Source organism: Ursus arctos, unplaced genomic scaffold (genome assembly GCF_023065955.2).
Source record: "Ursus arctos isolate Adak ecotype North America unplaced genomic scaffold, UrsArc2.0 scaffold_12, whole genome shotgun sequence".
Lineage (NCBI taxonomy): Eukaryota > Metazoa > Chordata > Mammalia > Carnivora > Ursidae > Ursus > Ursus arctos.
In genome coordinates this window covers 68,132,580-68,154,789 of record NW_026622786.1, presented here as the reverse complement: position 1 = coordinate 68,154,789, position 22,210 = coordinate 68,132,580, and the positions used below count along the sequence as shown (strand labels likewise).

The 22,210-nt window shown below is 38.0% G+C and overlaps 1 protein-coding gene across 2 annotated transcripts in view; it reads left to right on the top strand.

The window, feature by feature from the left end:
• CMPK1 (cytidine/uridine monophosphate kinase 1) overlaps window positions 1-18,637 on the top strand; it is a 34,122-nt gene extending 15,485 nt beyond the window's left edge. For both annotated transcript variants that reach the window (XM_026498156.4, XM_026498157.3), the window contains exons 2-6: window positions 10,524-10,670; window positions 14,608-14,760; window positions 16,238-16,314; window positions 16,550-16,646; window positions 17,565-18,637. In XM_026498156.4, the coding sequence (XP_026353941.1) occupies window positions 10,524-10,670; window positions 14,608-14,760; window positions 16,238-16,314; window positions 16,550-16,646; window positions 17,565-17,606 (516 nt within the window). In that variant the 3' untranslated portion in view covers window positions 17,607-18,637. The remainder of the gene's footprint in view (window positions 1-10,523; window positions 10,671-14,607; window positions 14,761-16,237; window positions 16,315-16,549; window positions 16,647-17,564) is intronic.
• Window positions 18,638-22,210: the final 3,573 nt, after the last annotated feature.

Below are 22,210 nucleotides of genomic sequence, written 5' to 3'. Positions count from 1 at the left end.
TGCAAGTGCTCCAAAGGGTTATTCTGGAGACTAGAAGTAGTATGAGTATATTGTCTTTGCCATGAAGGTGTCATTTACAGAACAACTTGCTTACAATTTTGAACTCTAGTGTCTAGAGTAGGGCTTCATTGAAATATGTTTCCTTTTAAACCTTCGCTGCTGTGCCTTTTGGATTCTCTCAACTGAATGTTGTCTCTAAATTTCCATCTGTTTCTAGGCTATAAAACTGAACTGTTTTCTGTCTCCTTATATAACTCTTGACTTCATGCCCATGCAGTATGTTTTTGTGTTGCTATATTATACTTTTGTTTCTCTTTTGTTTAAAGAATGGCTCACTTTACAGAGAAATTTTTATTCAAACATTTGAATTGGTTTTTGCTATTCTCTACAATGATTTAGTTTTAAATTTTAAATAAGTTCTTGATTGTACAGGTACTGTTTCCCTTTTTTCTTGAAATTACATTTTTTTTTATGTAGGGATTTTATCCTTCATGTGAGGCTATTTTGAATTTCATTTTGCTGTTTTCTTAAGAGTTTATATATACATATACATGTATACACACACACACACATATACACACACACATGTATGTACTTTTTTTTTTTATATTTTTATTTCTGAGCAATCTCTACACCCAATGTGGGGCTTGAACTTAAAACCCCGAGATCAGGAGTTGCATGCTCCACCGACTGAGCCAGCCAGATGCCCCAAGGATTTTATATTAATAAAACATTTAAATCATTAATTTTTCTTTGTGGTATTTGCCATTTAGAGATGTGTGGATAGTATATATGCTTTATGTAAAAGTATATCTATTAAAACTTTAAAAAGTTTATATGTATACATGTACATTATAAAGATTCAAACGTTTTGAAAGTACATAAAGTAAAAGTGAAAGTTCTCCTTAATCAACCTCAGAGTACTCCTTATGTAATCACTTAAAAATTTTTTTGTATGTGTATCTGGTCCTTTTTTTTTTTTTTTTTTTTTTAATGTAGGTTCCACGCCCAACCTGGGGCTCCAACTCACGACCCTGAGATCCAGAGTAGTGTGCTCTACCGACTGAGCCAGCCACGCGTCGCTCTGGTCCTTTTCTTGATGTGTCTATACACAGATGCAATGCACGCACATCTGTGTGCACACATGTTGCCTGTTGTTTTGTGACTTGCATTTTTTTGCTTAACAGTGTATCTTGGATAGCTTTCCATAGAGATAGCTCTACATCATTCATAATACATACAAAGATCTATTTAACCTCTTGTATGTTGGTGAACAGTTTGATTTTGTTTACAAATGATGCTGCTGTGAACATTCACGTACAAAATGTCTTGGCGCGCATGTGCAACTCTTTCAGTAGCACAGCTCCTAGAGATGGAAGTACTGAGCCAGAGGGAGTATAAACTGAAATTCTGATAGATTCTGCTACATTGCCATCTAAAAAGGCTGAACCAGTTCACACTCCCACAGAGTATGAGGATGCTGGTTTTCCCACACCCCTACCGCCATTCTTGCCATAGCCAGATAGAGCAGTCTTTTTATTTTAACCGATCTGAAGGGTGGAAAATGGAATCACATTGTTTTAATTTGCATTTTCATGATTACCAGTGAATTGAGCATCTGTTCTTTCCTGTGAATTGTTTATTCTTATCCTTTGCCTATTTCTATATTGAGGTTTTTTCTTTATTTGTTAGTATGATGTCTTTATGTACAGTGTGGATTACCCCTTCCACCTTTGTATGGCGAAAACATTTTCTTCCAGGCTCTTGCTTGTTATTTGATTATATTTATGATATCTTTGTTCTGAAGTTTTTATTATTTATGTGGTCAAACATAAATCTTAGCTGACTTGGTTCTTATTTTAGAATGCCTTTTTTATATCTCAAGATTATTTTTCTCTAATACTGTCATAGGGTTTTTTGCTTAGGGTTTTACATATGGTATGATGCAGGAATCTGATTTAATTTTTTCCCAGATGGGTAGCTAGTTGTGCAAGTATCATTTATTAAATAGTTAATCTTTTCCTCATTGATTTTTATTTCATTTAAGTTTTTTTTAAAGATTTTATTTATTTGAGAGCGCGAGAGAGAGCACAAGTGGGGGTAGGCAGAAGGAGAGGGAGAAGCAGACTCTCCGCTGAGCAGGGAGCCCGATGTCGGGCTCGATCCCCGGACTGAGATCATGACCTGAGCTGAAGGCAGATGCTTAACTGACTGAGCCACCCAGGTGCCCCTTCATTTAAGTCTTTTTTAACTTTTTTCTTTTTTTTTTTTAGTACTCTCTGTGCCCAACGTGGGGCTCAAACTCAGGACCCCGAGATCAAGAGTTGTGTGCTGTAGTGACTGAGCCAGCCAGCCACTCACTCCCCTTACTAGTTCTTAGATTCTAAGTCTATCTTTTTTTTTTAAGATTTTATTTATTTATGTGAGAGGGCACCAGAGCGGGGTGAGTGTCAGAGGAAGAGGCAGACTCCCTGCTGAGCAGGGAGCCTGTCGCAGGGCTGGATCCCGGGACTCAGGATCACTACCCAAGCTGAAGGCAGCCGCTTAACCAACGGAGCCACCCAGGACCCCCAAGTCTGTCATTTATTGAATTCCCATTTGTACTTGGGTCTGTTTCAGGACTGTTGAGTTTCATTGTTCTGTTTGCCTATTTTTATACTAGTGTCATACTGTTTTAATTATTATAGTTTTGTGGTATTTTATGCCACCTGGTAGGACAAGTTCCCACTTGTAGTTGTTAAAATTATTTTCAGGTTTGGCCTTTCTCCTCGCATTTACTGTCTGATGAACTTGAGAATCAGGTCATTCTGTTTCATTAAAAAAATTAATTCATTCCAGTTGAAATTTGTTTGAGGTTGCAATAAATTCATAGATTAATTTGTGGAATTTTAAAATATTTATAGTATTGCATCCTTCTGTTCAGGAACACAGAAACACAGATGCCTTCTTTTTACTTATTTTTTTTAAAATATTTATTGTTTTTGAGTAAGCGCCCAATGTGGGACTCATGACCCTGAGATCGAGAGTCGCATGCCCTTCCAACTGAGCCAGCCAGATGCCCCAAAGCTTTCTTTTTATGGTAATGGTTTTAAGGATTTTTAATTTCTTTATATGATTTTTATACATTAGTTTTAATCCTAATTTAAGTTTTATTGCTGTTTTGAATAGGATCTTTTAAAATGTATATTTTCTAATTAGTCATTGCTAGTTGATTGGAAAGCTATTGATCTGTTTGTTTATAAGCAAGATAAGTTCCTGTTCTCATAAATTTTTAAATGTACTCAAATACATCTCTGATGCCAATTTTTGGAGCCTCTGTGTTTGAGGCTATTTGCATAGTGGATTGGATTGTCATTTATCATACTATACTTGTTCTGTAGTTATTTGTTGACTTTGCTCCTTTCTTGTGTACATTTGTATGATGTTGACCCAGTTTGGTAGTTCTTTTCCTTGATTGGTATGTAATTTGTAGTTTAGCCACTGATTATTTTGGCCTTTGCTCCAGGAATAACCTGAATGTGTTTGTCTAACTTCTCCCTGACATGAATGCTCTCATAGTAGGTCTTAAATCTAGCAGTGTAGACCATGTATTTAGGACTGTGTTCTTAAGGAGAATACCTCTAGTTGTAATAGCTAATAACAATACTTTGTTGTAGCCGATAGTATAGTATAGATATTATTTCTGATAGTATTAATTGTGTTTTAGAAATGAAGCAGCTGAGATCTAAGAAAGGTTACACAGTTTTCCAGTGTCACACAGGGTTGTGACAGAGTTTAGTCTTAAAATAATCCCGTAACTTTCAGTTCAGTGTTCTGAGGATGTGACTTCATGCAAGGTTCTTATGTCCTTGTGGTTCTTGCTGAATTCTTTGTTTCTCTAAGTGCATTTCTCCATTAGTTTGATCATTTTTGCAGATGCTCAAATGCTATGTTTGTATACATTATTGAATTCAGAGTTTGGTATCCTTTGCACATTTTACTCAAAGAGTGGATTCGTAAATCCAAATAAATTCTAGCCCTTAGGGAGAACCTGAGCTGTTAAAATGTTGTTATTTTGTGATGATGCTTTTTACAAATTGCATCCTCAAGTAGTTAAATCTCTTAGGGTGACTTTATTACTTTTGGTATTCCATAGGTAGTGATATTCTGATTTTAGTGTTATTTACTTTTCTTTAAATAATAAATACAATTAGGCCTGCTTAATATTTTAAAAACCTCTCTTTTCTAATGTGAAATAGAGGCAAGGGCTTCATCTGAGTGGTTTGATATATGTCCTCCAAGTGTTCTCACAGGAAATGACTTAACTGAACTCTAGGCTCTTAGGCCACCTGCAACAATATTTGGGTTGTAGTGATACGAGTGCATAGCTTGTAGACCCTACGGTGACTGTATGAATTGGTCATTCAATTAACAAGATCAGAGAGTGTTTTCCAAGATTAACAAGACCTCTGGGCCTGTCCATTAGTGTTGGAAGTTTTCAAATTATTGCTTCTGAGCTCCTGAAATCCCAGGAGGCTTCTGGGCCTGGTCTTCATCTTTGACCATTTTCCATCTCTTTCTAATGTAGGGAATACAGATTGATTAAGAATGGGTGAGATGAATTAAAAGAGAAATACTGGCAATGACCAACTGGAATGAAATTGGAGTGTGAAAATTGCAATTCACAGTTGCTATAGGGCCCATTCGGTATGTCAATCAGGTACCCAAATCCTTAGTTATCTGAGAGCCTTTCGCAAACTGTTAGAGGGATATGCAGACTTACGCAGGTGGGGAAATAGTGTTGGGGGGTTTCTAACTCACCCTTGCTTTAAGTTTTATTTATTGTTCTGTCTTCTTGCCACCTCCTCTGAAGAATCAGCTTCTTCCCCAAGCAGACGGTGCTGGTAAAGACTGAATTCCTTAGGAAAAGTTGTGCAAGTATGAAGAATTGCCTTATTAGTTAATAGTAGGGTGCCCGTCACTTTATATATGCAGGTCACTATTACATCCTATTTACCTTCCCTGAATCAGCACATGACCTGACATTTCATAGATACTCAATAAATATTTATGGATTTAAGTATTGCCTGAATTAAGGTTTTCTTATATGAAGAGCAAAACATTGAGGAAAATAAATAGTGCTATAATTATGTGCAGTTGAATGGATTATACCCCTCCTTTTCGGAATATAAGCTTTTAAAATATCACTCTTTAATTAGAAAAAGAAGTATGCTTCATTTTAATTTAAAATCTGTCTGCTAAAGCTTTTTGCTTAAGAAAAGATTTAGCTTGGTTTATAACTTCCATAGTTTATAGTTAATGTAGATTTGCAATTAAATAGGCATGTGAAATGCAATGCATACATTTGGAAATACAATGAGGGCAGACTAAAAATGAGATTGGAAATCCGCTAGCAACTTAAGTCAACTATTACACTCGGCTTCTCTTGCCCTGGATTTTTTTTTTTTTTTCTTTTAATGCTAACCTTTCTTTAATGGTGATTATAGGAAAGACCCTTTTTCAAACCCACTGTCGGTGAAACTGGAAGGAACCTTAAACGTTTGACCAGTTTTAAGCATCTGGGCACTGTGTTAGTTTTTACATTCAAAGTAATGGAAGTTCCCCAAGACTGGCAGATTCTGTTCTTGGAAGGTCCTTGTCAGACATCTCATTTAGAGTAATTGGAAAAAGTTCTATTGGAAATCCCTTTGAAATGAATGATAGGCTTACGTAAAATGTTGCTGGGAGGCTGTAGGCTCTGAAGCTGTTGTTTGCAACAAGCACCAGACTGGTGAGTGGATCGCTCTGGATAGTCCTTGCAGCATTTCTGGGTGTTCTGCTGAAGGTGCATTGTTGATAGTACATAACCAAAATTTACATTTGAAGGTTCATTAATCTTCTAGGGAATCCAAAGTAAACTTAGTCTTAAATGCTTCATAGATGCGTCCACTATTTAAAGGATGCCCAATAATCTTAACACACATAGTTACATTAAAAATATATTTATATCTGATATATCTGCTATGTGCCCTTTGTTGTGAGGCTCAGAAGCAGTCCCATGGTACTTTCCAATCACCACACTAACTGGAGGAGGTATCTGGCATCTGGATCTCTTCTTGCCTCCAAGGACTTGCCATTTATGCATCATTTTTACCTTTTTTTAATTTTTAGATTTTATTTATTTGAGAGAGAGAGAGAGAGAGAGAGAGACCACGAGTGGGGGCGGGGAGGGGCAGAGCAAGAGGGGAAAAGCCGGCTCCTGCAGAGCAGGGAGCCCTAGGCGGGGCTCCGTCCCAGAACCCTGGGATCATAACCTCAGCTGAAGGCAGACTATTAATCACTGAGCCAACCCAGGCACCCCGTATCAGTTTTACCTTGAACTCTTTTTTGTTGTGGTGGTTTTGTTTTTGGTTGTTTTTATTGTTTTTGTTCACATAGAACCACGTTACCTAAATTAAGAAAGAAGGAAAGATGATTGCTAAGAAGTGAAAGAAGTCCGTCAAGATGATTGGAGATTTGATACCATAAAATTGTCAACATTCACCTAGTAAAGTAGAGTGCCATTCTGTCCTTATTGAGAGCATGGTGCTTTTTTTTTCTCCCTCCAAATCTTAGTATGTGGTTTATAAAAATTTATTGAGTTGTTTTTTCAGTTTCTTACGGGAGAAAATGAAAGTAAAAAGTTGCGACTGTTCCTCTAAATGAATTGAGTTTATACATTTGTCACTACAAAGCTATTTTTAGTTGAATAGTAGCTTGTAATTGTATTTATTGTAGTTTATAGTATTTATAACCTGCTGTGGTTTTGAATGTTGTTCTTAAGACTGCAGTTAGTGACCCACTAGGTTTTAATTGCTAGGAAATTTCAGAGAATGTGAAAAAGTTTTGGTTAAGCCTGGGAAATAGCCATTCTTGCTTTCCTCAAAATTGGCATCAGTGACTACTTAATGACAACAGAATGCTTTAAAAACATGCTCCTTGAAGTTGTTATTAAAATACCATAATAGCTAGTGTGTAAGTGATAGTTGCTTTTTTGTTGTAGAAACTCTGTGGTAAGAGGAAAGCTTCAGCAAAATCCTTAAGAAAAATATAGTATAAAACAGTAAATAGAGGATTTTAAAAAGTGGAATGTGGATGAGAAATAGGAAGACACATGTATAGATCTGACGTGGTTATATTTATTTAAATTCCTTGTTTTGTTTGACTTTGTAGATAAGGTTGTTTTCTCTCTTTTTGACAAACTGTGTGTAATTATTTTTTAAAATATCATTTGTATACTTCTACAGTTTATAACTAGTTTCTCTTTTAGAAAAGTGATATGCCAAAACCCATTTTAATGCAATGTAAAGCTTGCAAATTGGAGCACTCCAGAGTCAGGAAACCAATACCGTATGTACTCATTTCTAAATTACTAGCTGGGCTTCTAAATGTATGTTGTTCCTGCAGCAGAGGCAGTCCGTACAGAGCAGTCTGTGTGGTTGGTGTTTCACTAAGCATTTGCCATTGTTTAGTACTGTTTGTCTCTGCAGTTATTCAATATTACCATATGCTATAATCTCTAGACCAGATGCGAACATCCAGCAAGCATAGACTTCCAAGCAGGAAGCAAAGTAAGCTGTAGGAAATGGAGCTGCTATAAAATTTTATGGACACTAGTTGCAAAATGCTTTTTGAAAATTATAATAGTGAGTGGGAAAGTGGGTCACGCCTCATTTTTTATAGTCTTTTCTACACCCATCTTTCAGTAGTTTCCTTATGCTTGGTGATCAAAGTAGCATTTAAAAATGGTGTGGTGTGGAAATAATTTTAGAATAACAGTTTAAATAATTAAACATTTTGTATTTCCATTTTCTGTAAACAATGGGAGGGTTTTTTTTTAAAGCCTGTTACAACAACTAAATACACTTTTGATTATTCTAATGGAAGGGGCTGTATGACTAAGAGACACGAGTGACGCTGCGGTTTTGTTTATTCTCATCCAACTTTATGCCCAATTTTAGTCAGCAAATAAACTATTTAGAGTTTGTTTTCCTTTGCTGACTACCTTGCCGCTAGCTTACTTTACTCAGCAAGAACAAGTTTAGCCAACAATGTTTAGAAATAGAAAAAGGGGTAAAGAATATATGGCTTCTGCAGTCCAAAAAAAGAAGACTCACCATAACCTAGGTAATTGAGAGTTTTTATGAACTGTGCAATTGAAATATCCTGCTTTAAAAGGAGGGTGGGAATGTGGGCTTCCTCAAATCTAAATGTTGAAATTAAAGATAAATTTAAGATATTAAATTTTTATTGTACACTTAACTATAGGTGAGATAAAAACCCATTTAGGGAGTCTTAAGAATTTGGGGTGAGATGATTGTTGTAACTGAAAATTGAATATAGTTCTGAGTGCCCTGATATTTGAGAGTAAAAACACTTTTTTAAATATTAAGTGTTCTTTTTATTATTTATTTGAAACAATTTTTTTAAGATTTACTTGAGAGAGAAAGTGAGATTGAACAAGTGGGGGGAGGGGCAGAGGGAGAGGGACAAGCCGACTCCGCGCGGAGCACAGAGCCCGACTTGGGGCTCAGTCTCACAACCCTGAGATCATGATCAGAGCTGAAATCAAGAGTCGTTGGCTTAACCGACTGAGCCACCCAGGTGCCCCAAAAATGTTTTTTAAGTAGATTTTATAGTTCTTTTGATTTAATGACAGGGAATGTGTACGTTCATGTGGTGGAAGAAGCTTCTCATTATTCAGAATTGTTTCTTAGATCTACATTGTTTTCTCATTCCAGTCATGGGGAAATGGCAGAACAACACTATAGCATCTCATATGACTTAGTTCAACTATTACCCTACACCCTGACCTAATGCATCATTAGGTCCTACACAATAATGATCATCACAATCATAATAATACTATTCTACTGACCTCTCATAGGCTATTCGTATCTGTAATTTCACTTAAGCCTCTTGATTGGTCCTTCTATAAAAACCATTAAAGTGCGTACGTATGCAGGTGTGTGTATATGTATATACGTAATATAAAAATGGTGTATATATATATACATATAATATAAAAATGCTTCTAGATTATTTAAGATAAGTATCTTCATAATGGCAAGAAGATAATTGATGACTTTTATCTCATACTATGCATCAGGCTCTTTGGTAGGCAATTTATATATGTTATCTCATTTAGTCATCACCACTAACTTATAAAATAGGTATCTGTATTCCCATTTTACAGATGAGACCTCTAGTTGCAACTAGAGAAGGAGGAGATGGATATTTAAGAATGGTAAGGAAGGTAGTGGTCTCGGTAGAGAGACAGTGGTACTTGAAGGCACTGTTTGATTATGTGACCACTCTCCAGAGTGGTTAGGAAAGTTAATTTTGTGGAGGAGGTAGGACTTGTGCTATTTACCAAGAAAGGGAACAGACCAGAAGAACAGGGTTAGTGTAAATGCCGATGAGTTCAGTTCGATGTTTTAAGGAAGGGAAGCATTTTGTAGAAGGTGGGTATGGCCAACAGTGGTGAGATTTTTTTTTTTTTTTTTTGCCTTGAATTATATAGGTTTTTGTTAGGCATTTCTTTTAACATTATTAATGACATTTAAACTTTGATTGTGTTTCTAAAGAATTATAATGAAATGTTAAGGCCTTGAATAGTTACATAAATTTCGGGATGATTTCTTGGTGTGTGAACATTTTAGCTACCATGCCCTACCAGGTTAAGAATTTTTTTTTTTCAGGGGCGCCTGGGTGGCACAGTGGTTAAGCGTCTGCCTTCAGCCCAGGGCATGATCCCGGCGTTGTGGGATCAAGCCCCACATCAGGCTCCTCCGCTATGAGCCTGCTTCTTCCTCTCCCACTCCCCCTGCTTGTGTTCTCTCTCACTGGCTGTCTCTATCTCTGTCGAATAAATAAATAAAATCTTTAAAAAAAAAAATTTCTTTTTCAGATTTTATTTATTTATCGGACAAAGAGAGAGAGACAACCAGTGAGAGAGGGAACACAAGCAGGGGGAGTCGGAGAGGAAGAAACAGGCTCCCAGCAGAGCAGGGAGCCCCTTGCGGGGCTCGATCCCAGGACCCTGGGATCACGCCCTGGGCCGAAGGCAGACGCTTAATGACTGAGCCACCCAGGTGCCCCAAGAATGTTTTTTAAGCAAGCTTGATTGTATAAAATCTCTTAAAATTTGTTTATTATTTGTTTACTGTACAAGCAAAGCATATTATAGAAAAGTTAGACTATGGAAATTAACATGAAGGAAAAAAATTGATAGTCCTACCACTGGGTTGAGTGTATTATTATTATTTTTTTTTTTTTTTTTTTTTTGAGAACGAGAGGGAGAGAGAGAGAGAGAGTGAGCCGGGGGAGGAGCAGAGGGAGAGGGACAAGCAGACTCATGCTGAGGGCGGAGCCAGACCTGAGGTTCCATCCAAAATCATGACCTGAGCCGAAATGAAGAGCGGGATGCTCAACCGACCAAGCCACCCAGGTGCTCCTGGGTTGAATGTATTCTGATTTTTTTCCCTATGTGTTGTTTCTTTCAGAAATATGGTTACACCCACCTTTCTGCAGGAGAACTTCTTCGTGATGAAAGGAAGAACCCAGATTCACAGTATGGTGAACTCATTGAAAAGTACATTAAAGATGGCAAGATTGTGCCAGTTGAGATAACCATCAGTTTGTTAAAGAGGGTAAGGACTGTGAATGCCAACCAGTTTAAACCAGCAAGGAAATGAGAAACTAAATCTACTTTTCCTTTGAGTATTAAAAAAAAAAAAAAATGAGAGTACTAAATTTCTTGGCTTGTGGTAGGTGGCCATGCTGTTTGAGAATGGTAATACTGGACATTCTGCTTTCACCTGGGAAGAAACTGGGCAGTAGCAAGCATTCTCTACCTCGATCTAGGATCAGCTAGCTCAGTTTCACATCCATATGTGTGTCCTTGATCCTTCCACAACATGCAGTGTGTCACTTCCATTTCTGTTTCTTCTTCCTTTTCTCCCTTCCCTCCTCCTCTTCTTCCTTCCCCCCTCCTTTCCCTTTTCTGTTTTCTTGTAAGCCTTCTTTCTTCCCTCCCTCCTTCCCTTCCTTCCTTTCCTTTCTTCCTTTTTCCCATGACCCTCCAATTGTTGCCATTTTCTCAATTTTGATGTTTCCTTTTGTGGTGAATGTGTCACCATCGTCAGTATGAAATATGGAGATTAGCAGCTATCAAATTAAAATATGTCCCATCTTAAATATAGTTATCTTGCATTTACGTGGTATCTCTCCACTATAGATTCCCAGGATGAGTCATTAACATGTATTTTCACATAAAAGAAACTGCGAAGGAGAAATGCAAGAGTGAGAACAGCAAGAAATCGTTGAAACCCAACGGGAGAGAGATCTATGAGCACCTGGGTGCAACACAGGAACTTGAGGGGGAGGAGTGGCTCATTTACACGCATTCTTACCTTTTGTTTCAGAGATTGGAGTCACCTGCTTCTATTCCAGAATATATCCTCCCTCCCTATTCTTTAGATGTAATGCCCTTTCTCCGCTTTATCACTAAACGTGAAAAAGTCATCTCCGTTTTTCACTTTCTGCTCTTCAGCCCTTTGTAGTCAGGTTCTACTTCCATCTGCATTGAAACTACTCTTGCTATTGTTACCAGTGATCTTTCTTATCAAATCTAGGGGTTATTTTTAGTGATTTTTCTTATAGCATTTAACTCTATTCACTGTCTTTTTGAAACTTCGTTGTTCTGTGTGACACCATTTTTCTTAATTCTTTCCTGCTTCAACAGCTGTTGTTCCTTACGTCTCCTTACAAGTTTCCTAAACCATGGTGTTCTCTGGGGTTTATCCATGGTTCTCCTCTCCTTTTACGTAGTCCATGCTGGATGCTTTTAGCCATGCCCACGGCTCTCATTATACTAACACATGCTAAAATCGATAGCTCTAGCACACACCTTTTTCCTGAACTCCAGACCTATATTTCTAATTACTAGACAGCCGCCCAAATATTTAACAAGTGTCTCAGCGTATCAGTGTATCATCTAAAGTGTAATCACCCTTCATCTCCTGTCCTGGTTAATGGTTCTACCATCTGTGCCCAAGCCAGAAATCTGGGGGCTATCCGGTATTTTCCACCTCTTCCTCACTTTCCCATATCAATTCAGTGAGCAGATCTTCCAGTTAACTTCCTCTTAACCCTCTTTGACTTAGTTTTTTTTCTCTATTACCACTGTCACCGTAGTTCAGGTCCTCTTTTCCTTACCTGGACCATCACTAGAGCCTTCTCATGAGTCTTTTTACCTTTAATCCATGCTTGTCCCCTTCTAATTCAACCTTCATGGCGCAGTCAGGGTGATTTTTTTTTTTTTTTGAGAGGGGGAGGGGAGGGGGGCAGAGGGAGTGAGAGAATCTCAAGCAGGCTCCACACCCAGTGCGGAGCCCATCACAGAGCCCATCATGGGGCTTGATTTCACAAACCCGAGATCATGACTTGAGCCAAAATGAAGAGTTGACGACGCTCAACAGACTTAGCCACTCAGGCATCCCAGTCAGGGTGATTTTTTTTCTAGAAGGTGATACAAGCATATCCTGCTTAAAATTCCTTAGCGGTCCTCTGTTGCTTCCAGAATAAAAACCAGTTCCTTTGGCATAATAAATTGTTCCTTAATCTTTCCCCTACCTGCTTTCTAGTCATATCTCCCACCACTCTGTAACATGTCCTAATATTCAGCTGCCTCAGCTTACTTCAGATTCATCAAAGCTGTTATGCTTTCTCATGTCCGAGCCTTTATATATTCAGTTTACACTCTCTGGAGTGCCTTGATCCCTGTCTGCTTGCCACTTCATGATTTAGGACTCAGCTCTTGATTTAGGAATCAGCTTTATTTCTTTGTTTTATCATAGCATCCTTTAATACGTCCTCATAGAACTTAGCACATTTCTTTACCCGTTTGTTACCTGCTGAACCATGAGCCCCGCCAAGAGCCATGTCGCTGTCCATGTTCCCTAGTAATAGGCCTTGAGTTAATGTACATTGAGTGAGCACAATATCCATGCACCTCTTCAGATACCTTCCCTACCATAATTGGAGTAGAAATGCTATATAGCAGGGGCCCAAAAACATTCTGGGCAAGTTTTGTATTCTTGGAGAATATTGGAGAAGCAAATGCTGGGACACAGCCAACCCTCAGATGAAGGAATCAGAGGGCCTGATGGCCCTTGTTCTTCTGGAGGAACAAGGAGATAGTTTGAGCACTGAGGGGACAGGCTGTTGGTTAGCTTTGGAATAGAGGCTTCTCTAGAGCGGGTCAGAGCCATGCATCAGTGCATACCCCATGGTGGCGGGCGGTGGTGAGGATTTGGAGACCTCAGAGATATGCATCCCCTGTTCACATATTTCGACATTCTGGCTTCAGACTTTGGGGGAGGGTGGTGAAGCGTGCTCTCTTGCTGTCTTTCTTGACTGAATTCTTTCCTCTGCTACCTGTGTTATGGGGTAGCTAGTGGCTTTTAAAGTTTATTTAGCTTCTGTCAGAAATATATTAACTTTTATGCTAATAATTAATGCTAGCAATCTCTTTATATTTGTCTGAAGCTTTGTGCAGTTGGACTTGAATTATTGCAGAGAATCTGAATGGCTGCAGAAGCAGCATACTTCTTCCTACAGCAAAATGACTTGGGAATTGGGGGGGGGGGGCAGGGGGGTAGCAAGATAGGGTCTCTAGGGGCTGGAGCAAAGATACTGGTTAATGCTTTTTTTTTTTTTTCTTTTTGCCGTTCATAACTTTGTGAATGTGTATATGAAAGTAATAAATGCTTACTGAAGAAAATCTAGAAACTGCAGGAAAAAAAGTTGTATGTGTGTACGTGTATAAATTGGGAAGGGATACATACCTGTAATTCCACCAACTTGCTACACTGGATCATTGCCTTTAAGTCTTTTTTTTTTTTTTTCTATGCACCCTCCACTCTTTACTAGTGATTTAAGGAATAATAATAACAAAACAAACACTCATATCTCCAACACCCTGCTTAAGAAATTGCATTTTGTTGGAGGGGAGCGGGGTGGGGGGATGGGGTAACTGGGTGATGGACATTAAGGAGGGCACGTGATGTAATGAGCACTGGGTGTTATATAAGACCGATGAATCACTGGACTCTACCTCCGAAACCAGTAATACGTTATATGTTAATTAAAATTTAAGTAAGCATAAAATCTTAAAAAAAAAAAAAAGAACTTCTCTACCCTTTTCACTCCATTTTTCAACTAATCTTTTTGCTGCCAATTTAAAATTAATAGAATTCTGTACGTCTTTATATTTTAATTTCTTCTGTGTGGTCAGTCAGCATTTTGTAGTCATTTATTGATATCTACCTTACGAGCTTTTTTTTTTTTTTTTTTTTCACATTTCTGCTTATGCTTCATTGTTTCAGATACCCCCTCAAATGGACATCGTTCCTGAGTCAAACCTTTTCTTCTACCCTCGCCCCATAAACTTCATAAAATTAGTCACTCCTTCAGTTAGGCTACTTTTGAACCTAGTATATGCTTTTCTTTAACATGTTAACACTGAAAAAAAGAAATTGCATTTTGTTGTTGTCCTGTTGAACCTAAATCTTCCTTCTCTTTTAGGAAATGGATCAGACAATGGCTGCCAATGCTCAGAAGAATAAATTCTTGATTGATGGGTTTCCAAGAAATCAAGACAACCTTCAAGGATGGAACAAGACCATGGATGGGAAGGCAGATGTGTCTTTCGTTCTGTTTTTTGATTGTAATAATGAGGTAATGAAGACCTTCATCAGCTCACATGGGCTTTAACCAACGGACAGTTGTTTTTAGAGAAAAACAGTGACTTTGTACTTACATTTACATGTTATATTGGCAGCAGTTTTACTTTGAACTGGTAAATTGAACTGGAGAGGCACTGTCTTGCTGTTGGACTACTAAAAACTGTTTGGCATCAGCAACTTTGTGGACCTCAAATTTGTTTTATTTTCAAGATAACAAGTAGTTGCTTTGTTTTTAAGTAAGAATTGACGTGTCCAATGATGTGAGGTAATGAGGCTGCGCTCTTATCAGAGAGCATTGCCTTAGGATGTTAGGGAAACAGTTTTGGGAAGTTGGGAAAGCTTTCTTTTTTAAACATATAAGCTAGCTTGATTTGGGAGGGGGGAAGATAGCTTGATAGTGATCTCCCTAAGAGTGAAAGGATCTTGAAAAAAGCAGGGAAGCCTTCTTTTTCTTCCTGGTACTTCTAATAACATACCCAGACATACCTTTGAATAACTAAATGAATTTCTCAGGATCATTTAATTAAAGGGCCTGACTGTTTGACAGCTGCACTATAACTTCATTAAATTAGTGCCAACAGCCTGAAAGAATAAGACTCTGAAGTACTGCCTGGAAGGAAGTTGGCTCTTCTTGGGTTGAATTGCAAATGTGCCTCTGCTGGAGAGACTTGCTGCAGCCTTTGCGTTGTTTGAAAATCTAACTCTCTTTTTCCAACCCTCAAAAATATGTTTTCAGTTATTCTTCAAAGTTAACTTTAGAATGTTACCACAGCTTTATAACTAAGGAATGTTTATTCACTATTAACAAGGGATACTTTATTCAAATGCAAATTTGTTGATTCTTAAATATTAGGAGATTTATGGAATTATCAAAAAGTAAGCAAAATGGAACAAAGTTTGAGGCATGTAATTCATACCTAATAAGTTAATAATATATCCTAGATGGAAGCATACACATACAGATCTTCTTTTTATTGCGGTTTAAAAAAAAGTACACAGGAAAAACTGAGTCATGAATGAATTCTTATTATGCTCTGTACTTATTTAACCTAGTTTATATAAATTGAGCCACATGTTTAAATTTAAAAGGACTTTGCATGTTGATTAATGAATTAGACAAATTAGTTTCAATGTAGGAGTTTTTGTATTCTCTTCAAACTTTGTTCTCTTTTCAGGTTAAAAGAATGGCAAATGTGGGGGCGCCTGGGTGGCGCAGTCGTTAAGCATCTGCCTTCGGCTCAGGGCGTGATCCCGGCGTTCTGGGATCGAGCCCCACATCAGGCTCCTCTGCTAGGAGCCTGCTTCTTCCTCTCCCACTCCCCCTGCTTGTGTTCCCTCTCTCGCTGGCTGTCTCTCTCTGTCAAATAAATAAATAAAATCTTTAAAAAAAAAAAAAAAAAAGGATGGTGAATGTGAATAGCAAATTCACATCTTTTTTTTTTGTAATGACTATTTATTTCTCTTTTTAGATCTGTATCGAACGATGCCTTGAGAGGGGAAAGAGTAGTGGTAGAAGTGATGACAACAGAGAGAGCTTGGAGAAGAGGTACTTTGCAGATTTTACACATCGCCGCCTTAGGCTCAGTTGGGAACTTTGAGGAGCAGATTAAATACCTGCCTCAGTTTGCCCAGACACAGAGAATGGCATGCTTCAATACGTAAAATGTCTTGTCTAAGGAGATGGTAAGGGAGTCAGATCTGGGTTGTGCTCTGAGCGATCCTGTAACATGGGGAAGAACGGGTGGATACTTAGAACCTTGCATTATTTGCTGTTTTTGCAGAATTCAGACCTATCTTCAGTCAACAAAGCCAATTATTGACTTATATGAAGAAATGGGGAAAGTCAAGAAAATAGATGCCTCTAAGTCTGTTGACGAAGTGAGTATCCCTAGCTTGCCTTAAAAGAAAAGTCAAGTAAAAATGTGATTTAGCAGGGCCAGGGGGGGTAGGTAGGCAGGAGAAAAAGAGATATGACAAGTTAGTTTGTTTGCTTTTCAAGACCCTGGAGACTAAATGAAAAATGAGCTTTTTTTTCTCCTTTTTGAAAAGCGTCTAAAGTAAATTTTACAACTTCAGACTTGTTCCTCACAAGAAATGCGTGGTTATTAATTCCAAACCTCTTTGCTCAAGCACTGGAAAATTGGCATTTTGAGAACTATGATTTGGACCGTGTTCACTTTTTAAAATCTAATGTGAATGGCAATTCCTCTTAGCTCAAGGGCACCGGGCTGCTTCCATCTCTTCATCACAGAGCACAGAGCTCTAGGGGCGCAGGGCTTCCAGACCCGGCCCTTCTCTCCTCTGAAAATTGATGATCTCTCAGTGCCCAGCAGCTCTTTCTAGTATCTCTTAATCCATCTCCTCTTGCCTTGATTCCCTGAGTCTTCCTTTCTGGACCTTCCTTGTTTATCACATAGTTCTGTTGGGTTTTTTATCCATTACTCCTTCCCATAGAAGTGAGCTGGTACATCAGGGAAGTTAGTGCTTTAGAACCAGATCTAGAAAAACAAGCCACTTCAGTTTGCATTTTATCAAGTAATTGCTACCGATCAAGAAATTTGTTTTGTCCTGAAAACACAATAAAATTGAATGTACCTGTTTACCATTTTTTATGTATTTTTGCTATTACATACTACTGTCTAAAGTAAAATAGATGAAACCAACAAATTACAATATTTTTAATATGATACATCTTGAAAATTAATTTAAAAATTGACTTTTTAACAGGAACTTAGCCACATAATGTGTTTTAATAATACCTGCTTTTTAAATTACTATTATTTTTGTCCTTTACAGGTTTTCGATGAAGTCGTGAAGATTTTTGACAAAGAAGGCTAACTCTAAACCTGAAAGCATCTTCGAAATCATGCTTGAATATTGCTTTGATAGCTGCTATTACAACCCCTTTTTAAGGCAATTTTAATCTTTCATAATTACATCTCAATTAATGGCTGGAAAGTATGTAGTAAGACAAATTTTTTATCTTAGATTTTTTTGGTTGTAGGAGTAGACAGTGAATTCGGGTCTAACTTCATCTTAGCTATGGTGCTCACAAAACAAAGAAGGATATCAGCTTAGTTCTTTGTTTTTATTCAAAAAGCATATCCCTTTTATAGTTTGTGCCTTCTGTGAGCAAAACTTTTTAGTATGTCTGTATATCCCTTTAATAATTACAACATGTTAGGATTAGGGATTCCCCACATCCTTTTTTTCTTGCAGGTTTTAAATTTCCAACCTGTTAAGTGAATTTGTGGACCAAATTCCAAAGGAACTTATTGTGTAGTCAGTTCTTGCAAAATGTGTTTGGTAAACAATCTTATAAAATGAATTCCTAGAAGTGTTTTAGTATTTATCAAATAACTGACCATTTCCTATAGAAAGGTAAGAAAACTTAGGCTTTGTTTTATTACAACTTATACAAAGTTGTGTGACAGGGCATCTTCTTTGCTTCCAGGGATTGGGATGGGGTCACTGGGGGTTCAGAGCCTGGCAGAATTGTCAGCTTTATTCTGACATTAATCTGAGGGTGAGGGGCAAGGATCACATCTAATGACCTGTGTTCCTGTGCTCTATTATATAGTGTTATTAATGATTAAATTGATCTTAACAAAATTCCTAGCAGTGGAACCTTGAAATGCATGTACGAGGTTTATGGTAAATGATTTGGTTAGCGTTTTAGTAACACTTGATTCAAAGTGTTTTTGTTTGTTTTCTAGACTAAATGTAGGATTGGTATGAAGTAAAAACATCTGGTTAATTTTCCATTTGTGTTTTATTTTCTTGAATACTTTTTTCAATTATTTGTTTAAGGAGATTTAAAAATCATTGCACTTTGGTCAGAAAAATAATAAATATATCTTATAAATGTTTGATTTCCTTACTGGTTACTTTTATTTAGTATATTCTTTTTTGGCATCATGTTGAAGCATTGAAAGTTACAGAATAAAAAAAAAAAAGGCTATAGAGCCCAAAGGAATTGTCTCTTAAATCCATTCTTCCTTTAAAAAATCTCTGAGAAATTTGTTTTCTCCTTTCTTATCTTTTTCTGCCATTACTAATGCAGAGTGACTTCCAGTGTTCTTAGTGTGAGATTTATTAAAATGTTTCTCATTTTTGGTATACAGGTTTAAATCAGGTAAGGAATTTTGTCCTTGCGTAATTTGATTTTATATTTAAAGTCCTTGGGAATAGGAGCCACCTGGCTGGCTAAGTGGTAGAGCATGTAGTTCTTGATCTCATGGTCATGAGTTCAAGCCCCACATTGAACACAGAGTTTACTTTAAAAAAAGAAGAAGAAGAAGTATAAAGTCATTGGGGATAGTGAGTGCAATTTATGGATGTTCTTACATTATAATAGGTTCATTTCTTTCTATGTGTATTATGAAATTCACTTATTAATGATACATTTTTCAACAAACTTGCCATTAGGAAACAAAGTATCTGTAAGTACTGTAACATATTAGCCACCAAAATTTGTATTGAGATTATCTTGGTTTCTTGGAAGAGATTGTAATGAATTCTTATCTAGAGATGTAGTCCAGCCTGGACAGAGGGACTTTGCTGGTGGTTTAATCAAACAGCGGCAGGATGAAGCGAGAGTAAAGACTAAGGCTTTGAGAGCATTCCTACTCAAATAAGTGAAGAAATTCATCAGATGGCGGAATCTAAATATTTACATTCATATTGGGAAAGCAAATTTAAGGTTTTGAAGAAGACTGCTGAGACTAGGTGCTTTGGTTCCTTTCATCACACATTGTTCTGTGGCATTTGAGAACAGAAACCAAGAAACAATAAGTACTGAATTATGAGGCTTTGCTTGTTTGCTTTTGAGTAGAAACCCATGTTGGCAATATTGGGTTTAGGATTTGACTGAGATACATCTGACTTCATTAGTTTGGTCATTCCATTTGTTAAAGATACAGGTTTTTTTTGACTTTCTTGAAAGACCCCAGTGGAAGCTTTGCTTTTTTAAAAAAATTTTTATTATTATTATTTTTTTAATTAATTAACCTTATTTCCATTCAGGGATGTTGAATGTGTATGGCTTATTTGGTAAATAATCCCAATACCTTTTGTGCTATGGCCTTTACTGTTTCAGATTTCTGTTCTCTCAGGCAGAAGTATCACGTATTTAACATGTGGGTTTAAAAGCAGAGTTCAGGATCCAGGAGAATTTTCTGCTCTGCGTATTATGTTTGCACATCTTAAATTAAGTAGAAAGCATGAATTTATCCCATTCCTTTAAGAAGTAGTTTGGATTGAGGCACAAGTATAGTGTCTTTTCTGTAGCATCAATTGCTTGTCTCTTTGAGGGGGAGGTTGGCAGCTGGCAGTATCTCAGGATGGAGGATTTGGGGGGCTTGTGGCTTTGTCACGTAATTTGAGTGGTCGCCTGACACTCCAGTGGTCTCTGGAGAGAAGAGTGGCTGCAAGTACAGGCCAGAGTAGGTCAGCATTTTTTCGGTGGAGGTTTGGTCCTCCATCTTCAAACGCATACGGATTGCACTAGCCATGGTGCTACGAGCATCCTCTGCCTTCCAAGAGTTTTCTGCCTAAAACTAGCATCTTGATACGGTAGACCTCAGATGTCTTCTGTTGGCTAATAATCATTATTATATAGCTTATTTCCCTTCTCCCTAGCCTACCTGTACGCTTCAGCTAAATTAAGTAAGCTTTAATTCTAAGCATTTTTTTCCTAATGAAAGCAAGGAAGCTCATTGTGTACCAAGGAAAAAAGGTAAAAATGGTTCTAATCACCAATCCCTTTATTTACTCACCCCTGACTCCAGTGTAAGTATTCTCTCAGATCCAGGTATGCTTTCCTTTGAGTGGGTGTGGTTATTGTGATTGTGGTGTTAATTCTGGGTCTCAGTTACATTCTGCTGGTCATCAGCTTTCCTGTCCTGGGGAGAGCTAAAGGATGAAGTTGAATTTCTGGCTATCACCCTGTACCCTTGGTCAGCCATGCCAGTTCCAGGCTATCACCAGGGCTCAGATTTTTATGGGGTCCCTGCTGTCCCCGCTCATCAGAGCAGAACCTGGTTTTCTTGAGTCCCTCTTCTTTAAAGAGGTTTTTCTGTCATATTTTGTCCTCCTAAGACGAGGCATAAGAGAAGAGTGTTTAATTATTTTGTCCTATTTAGGGGGAAGACAAGGGTCATAAATCAGCATTTCTCTAAGTGAGGTTCTTTCAGCTACGGAAAATTGTGTTTTATTTCTGATGCATTTTGAAGTAACTTTATGCAACTTCTGACATTGGCCTTTGATGCCCTAACCGACCAGAGGAAAAGCATCTGCACATGTGCGGAGGTAGGTTACCACATCCCAACCCTAACAGGATAATCCAAGCAAACTTTACAAAGTGTCTTCTACACAGTGGAACCGAGCAGTTAAGCTGCATTCTGCGTAGATGGCAGATGTATTCTCATTTGGTTGAGTAACCACATTTAAAAAAAGAAAGTAAAATTCAAAAAACATGTATGTGAGCTTTGGGAATATTCGCATTCTACCCTTTAGGAGGCTTCCTGGAAGAAATATACTGTCAGTAGCTGCTTCTATGAGATTCCGGGGGAAATTGATACGGTGGACTCAAGATGGACTTCCACGAAAACCCCTGGATTAGCCGAGATTTCTTGCCAGTCTATAAATGCTTGCAGCTCTCTAAGGACTCTAGGTAGAACTGGCCTCTCACAACCACCTGGCTCCAAGGGCTTCCAGAACCAGAGGGAAAGGACAGTGAGTTGGTTCAGCAGTTAGTACTTAAAAGCGCAAAGCTGTTGTGCACGGCTCACTGTAGGTTGTTCATTCGTCTTATAGAGAAGCATTTTCACAAGTGGCTCTAAAGCAGCTGCCAGAATTTGGCCAGAGTATCTGTGATTGAGACAAGGCTGCATCAGAATAGCCTCGTCAAAATGGAAACCTTCTTTTTAATACCAGGGAGTGCACAATAGGCACTACCATTATCCAGTCCTGTACTGGGAGAGTGGTTAAGATAGACACGTTGTTTACGTTATTTGGAGGGAAAATGCTGAAGTTTAATGTTTAACTTTCATGTTGGGTCAAAACATTCTTACATCAGAATGACCAGTTTAAAACAGCTGCATCAAAATCCCCCTGACATCAAGTACTGTGTCAAGATGTCTGTTGTCATATCCAGCATCAAACACGACTGAGCAGAGACTGTTCCTCTGTTTAGGGCCTTTACTGAGGTCTGAATAAGTGCTCTTGAGTGACAGAAGGTCCACTACTGGACTTGAGGCTGCTGCTACTGTGCTAGCAAGATTCAGAAGGGGAGGGGAGGGAAGGGGAGGGGATGAGGGCAGGGAGGGTGAAGCTGTCTGTATAGAGAAGCAGGAGTTGGTTCAGTCCAGTTCTGCATCCACGATGGCCCTTGTAGGAGACTTATTCTACCCATAAACACTCCCACCAACACCCTTTCTAGG